At 30.3% G+C, this 5,290-nt stretch overlaps 1 protein-coding gene across 1 annotated transcript; it reads left to right on the top strand.

The window, feature by feature from the left end:
* The first annotated feature begins 523 nt into the window (after nucleotides 1–523).
* Nucleotides 524–3,781, top strand: LOC123882086 (amino acid permease 6-like). Its single transcript, XM_045930884.1, has 7 exons — nucleotides 524–631; nucleotides 749–982; nucleotides 1,328–1,421; nucleotides 2,112–2,326; nucleotides 2,428–2,573; nucleotides 2,753–2,980; nucleotides 3,224–3,781. The coding sequence occupies exons 1-7, from the start codon at nucleotides 538–540 to the stop codon at nucleotides 3,641–3,643; spliced, it is 1,431 nt and encodes a 476-aa protein (XP_045786840.1). The 5' UTR covers nucleotides 524–537; the 3' UTR covers nucleotides 3,644–3,781.
* Nucleotides 3,782–5,290: the final 1,509 nt, after the last annotated feature.

The raw sequence follows: 5,290 nt of genomic DNA on the forward strand, positions 1-5,290 counted from the left end.
TAGTTCTACTACCTCATGACATGAGCATGCATTTCTCATATTTCCAACACGTTTTTGTAGTACTCTTAAGTAATGCAATTTTAAAGATACTTTATATTTCCCGTGAGTGCATTAAATAAGTGGTCAATTTATCAGCAGTTAATTAAATCAAATAATTAATATCTAAAGTCCATTGGTTCAAATTCTGACTTGAAAACAAAAAGTTAGGTTGATCTGTCAAAAAAAAGAAAAAATTAGGTTGAAGGAAATATCTCAAGTTGTGTGCCATGCATATTTTTTTTAACAAACACAGCTAATAAAAAATACTTCTTCTGATTAATATTATAATTAAATTTAACTTTTTTGATAATTTGAAAAACTAATGTATTTGGTTCATAATATAGACTGTATACATCACTTTTTCAACGTAAAAAAAAAAGTCAAATTTATAACGGTGACCATGGAGTAATAAATAGGTGTAAACTTTGGTCAAGCTTAGTAAATCTAAATTTTTTTTAAAATTCTTCAAATAAGAGGTATTTTGCATATCAGTTTCCAATGAAAACAGAACAAGAACTGATGGCTTTGCAGAATAGCTTCTCCATTGATGATGAGAATTATGATGATGATGATGGTCACATAACAAGAACTGGTTTGTATTTTATCAAATGAACATTTTATTTTCCTTTTCATTTTGCATGCTATAAGTATTAATTAGTATGTTGTTATTTTATCATTGATAATTAATTGTATGATTATGATTATGAAGGAACATGGTTAACTGCAAGTGCACACATAGTGACTACTGTAATAGGATCTGGAGTGCTGTCTTTGGCATGGGCAGTAGCTCAATTGGGATGGATTGGAGGGACTATTGCTCTCATACTCTTCTCCCTCATCACTCTCCTCACTTCAATTCTCATGGCTGATTGTTATAGGTATCCTGATCCTATTCATGGAGCTAGAAACCCCACCTACATGAAGATGGTCAAAACCATTCTAGGTAATTTATTACAATATTTGTTAGATTCGAGTTTTTACTTCAACTTGTTTTGTTCAGCTAGTATCGACTTGTAAACTCGTAAAGTTAGATGCATCTGTAACCAATGTGAAAAACCTCGTATTGGTTGTGAAGAACAAAAACAATTTCTGGCGTGTGGATTGCCTGCAGTTGAATTTTAACCGCAGGGCTCTGTTGTACACATTTTTTTATTTATTTTATAATTTATTTAAATAATAATAACAAGTTTACTCTACTGTGTGACCCTGCATACCGCAGTTGAGTTCAACTGCATGTGATCCTGATCCCAATTTTTGCATGGTAACTTTTATATGTTTTTTTTTATAGGAGGAGTTCAATACAAGTATTGTGGAATGGCTCAGTACACAAATCTTATCGGTTGTACCATTGGCTACACTCTCACAGCAGCCATTAGCATGGTGTAAGAACCTAATAAATCTCTCATTAAGTTTGTTTTGATTAATGTATATATATTTTTCGACATAAACACTTGTGAGATCATGTTTAAAAGAGATATGAAAACTTATGACATGTTCATTAGCAGGGGCGAAACATATAGTTCAACTTTTAATTTGCTTAATTTTTTTAATTTGCTTAATTTTTTTAATAAGCTAGTATTTTTGGTATTTAACTATCCTAATAATGTAGACTTAGCTACCAAACAGGCCTATTTGTGATAAATTAGTAAAAATAAGAAAAACAAAAAATTATTGCTTGATAGTTAAACTTATTCATCTTATTTTGACACTTCAAGTCTCTATCCTTGTAATAAAGACATCGAAAATTTTGTCCACCATAAAAATTGTCAAGAGAAAATTCATAAAATGACTTTTTTTTTTTTTAATATTTAGCACCTCATAAAATTTTGGCTAGCTTCGCCATTGTTCATTAGCGATTTAGATTATTTTCATAAACTCTGAAATACCTTATAAAAACAGCTTATATTTAGATTAAATAAAAACAAATTGATTTTATTCTATCTTTTGTTATATAAATAGTTTATACTTAACCATTTACTTGACGTTTATTCTATAAATATTTAATTAAGCTATTTTGTCCAAGAATGTACATGATCATAGTAATAATAATACTTTGCTTGTTTATGAACCAGGGCAATGAAAAAATCCAATTGCTTTCATAAGTATGGCCATGAAGCAGACTGCAATATATCCAATTCTCCATTTATGGTTGCCTTTGGAGTTACACAAATTTTCTTAAGCCAAATTCCAAATCTCCATGAACTTTCATGGCTCTCTATTCTTGCTGCTGTTATGTCTTTTGGTTATTCTTCCATAGGTGTTGGTCTCTCCATAGCCAAAATTGCAGGTTAGACATTAATTTTTTCCTAAGTTTAATAATGTGTGCAAGATATATATTTTAATCTAACATACATGAAAATGTTTTGTTTTGTTCTTGAACATCCATAGAAAGAGGACATCATGTTAAAACAGGTCTTACTGGTCTTGTTGTTGGTGTGGATGTGACAAGGACACAGAAGCTATGGAACACCTTTCAAGCAATTGCAAACATAGCTTTTGCATATGCTTTCAGCAGTGTAATTGCTGAGATACAGGTAAGTAGTGATTTTAGGAAAAACAGGTGCATAATAATATGTTTGGTATCACGGGGTATGTCAGAATCAAGTAGTGTCTGGAAAATCATGGTGGATTACCGTAATTCTGACACGCTCACCATAATACCAAACATACAATTATTTTATCCTATTATTACTTACTTCTTTCATTTATACAGGACACATTAAAATCAAGTCCACCAGAAAATCAAGTCATGAAGAAATCATCCTTCATTGGAATCACAATCAGCACAATCTTTTATGCATCATGTGGTCTTCTAGGCTATGCAGCATTTGGAAACGCCGCACCAGGAAACTTCTTAACTGGATTTGGATTTTATGAACCATATTGGCTTGTTGACATTGGTAACCTTTTCATCATTATTCATCTGGTGGGAGCATACCAGGTAATTAATTATTTCGCTTAATTACATTTTTCGTCCCTCTATTTTTACTCACTCAAGTAATTGGTGCCCCCCGTTTTAAAATCAATAAGTTTTAGTCCTTCTGTAATTTTTTTTCTTCTTAAAAGTGGTAATAACATGACATACGATCCAATGATGTGAAGTAAACAACACTCATAAAATTACAAGAGAACGCACTATAAATTCAGTTTCAACATCATTAATTGATTAATTTATTGTGTCCAGGTTATGGCACAGCCAGTATTTTCTATTGTGGAAAATTGGATTAGTAGCAGTTGGCCACAAAGTAAATTGATGGCAAAAGAATATAATGTAAGAATTCCATTGGTTGGTATATGGAGAATGAATATGTTAAGATTGATATGGAGGACAATATATGTGATAATCACAACATTGATTGCTATGACATTTCCATTTTTCAACAACATTGTGGGTTTGATAGGAGCAATATCATTCTTTCCTTTGACAGTGTACTTTCCAATTGAGATGCACCTCACTCAAGCTAAAGTGCCCAAGTATTCTTCTAAATGGATTGTGATGGAACTAATAAGTGGGTTTTGCTTGATTGTTACTATTATTGGTGTCATTGCATCAATTGAAGGAATCATCTTGGGTCTCAAGACTTCTAAACCCTTCAAGTTTTAATTAAGTTCAATTGGATTGTAATTTAGGGATATGAGTTTGACATTTTAACTCTAGAATGAATTTGAGATCTTATTAGAATTGATTGTAATATGACTATTAGTATTATTCAAATAATAAAAATGTCCCATTTCCTTTTTATTTATTTTTAAAAATAATTAAGTAAAGTTTATTTTTTACAAAGTAAGTAAATAAGTTCTTTTGTCAAAATATATGAAAGAAGCTGTTAACAATATAATATGAATTGGCTTAGCTCCATTATTAGATGAATATCTATCAACTTAACCTCTATTAATTAATGTAGTCTTGAAGATCAGTAATATAGTCATATAGAGGTGGGAGAGTCTTCAATGCAGGTTAGTGATTATTGTTGTCGGAGAATGTTAACGTGTGCCCTTAAACAAAAATAAAACTATCATTCTTAATATTCAACTTTATTCATATTTGATTGAAACAAACAAAAGAATACTCTCTCCGGACACAAATATAAAAAAAAAACACTTCAAATTTTGGACACAAATATAAGCAAAAATCAACTACTTTATATTTTGGACACAAATAGAATACTACTATCCCTAATATACACTTATTTAACTATTTCACTTTTCAAAAGTTTATGTGATTTCAAATGCATAAATTACTTTTCAAAGAGTAATATAGTAAATTTAACTCATGTTTTGCATTAAATCATGAAAATTAACTACACTTAACTAAATTTCTTAAACACCACCCTAAACAAATTTTTTTTTTCCTTATATTTGTGTCTGGAGGGAGTAAATTAAAAAGTACATAAAAAATAATATTTTAATCAATAAACCATTGAAATGATGTTGGTGATGACACCATGGCACACTCCAATGTTGTTGTTTAGCAAAATATCATACTTTGTTTGTAGCACTCGAGCTGACGGACCCATGTGAAATCACTGCAGTTGGAGTTGCTCTAAGCCTCCAAGAATCATAGAAGTCTTATGAAAGCCTCTAATTTATAGGCGGATTCAGTAACTGAGCCAGGACCCTAATTATGATATAATTATTTTTTTATATGAATACATGTTAAATATTTTCCGAAGAAAAAATTATTACTAAGTTACATCTCACAATATATAAGCAAAAATCACATTTTTACGTTCATTGTATATTTAATGAATCTGGTCTATATTATAGGACAGATACATTAAATATGTAATGAACCTAAAAAGTTATTTTTTTGCTTATATATTGTCACGGAATAATTAATCATAAGGATTTCTCTAGTCACTAAAAGCTTCAAAATTTTCTTAAAAGATAGAGATTTGATTTCCTTGTGTTATTTTGTGGAGAAATATTTTGAATTTAATTATAACTCATATATACTGCGTGTGCAACATTAAACATGGGAGAGAAGTGCAATTTGACTTTGTGTAGTTGTATTAAATACATCGAGAAAGAGATGCCAAAGGTGTGATGTTTGCAATTGAGGAATCTTGGGATAAAGGTTGGATGGTTATTAATATGGATATATATAATGTGACTCCCAGCTTGCTACCTTAGTTTATAAGTATCCTTATATAGTTCCTTGGCAAATACGAAACAAAATGGGAGATCTGTGTCTTCAAGACTTTAAGTATGAATTAAACCATTGTCTGCAGACAAATTAGCAAATCTAGGT

This window comes from Trifolium pratense, linkage group LG1, assembly GCF_020283565.1.
Source record: "Trifolium pratense cultivar HEN17-A07 linkage group LG1, ARS_RC_1.1, whole genome shotgun sequence".
Taxonomy (NCBI): domain Eukaryota; kingdom Viridiplantae; phylum Streptophyta; class Magnoliopsida; order Fabales; family Fabaceae; genus Trifolium; species Trifolium pratense.

What these genes read in the sequence shown, in the direction of transcription:
- LOC123882086 (XM_045930884.1), top strand. Translation starts at nt 538, where the DNA reads ATGAAAACAGAACAAGAACTGATGGCTTTGCAGAATAGCTTCTCCATT. An exon ending in GATGGTCAAAACCATTCTAG is followed by an intron (nt 983 to 1,327) that starts GTAATTTATTAC and finishes TTTTTTTTATAG; the next exon opens with GAGGAGTTCAATACAAGTAT. An exon ending in GTGTAATTGCTGAGATACAG is followed by an intron (nt 2,574 to 2,752) that starts GTAAGTAGTGAT and finishes TCATTTATACAG; the next exon opens with GACACATTAAAATCAAGTCC.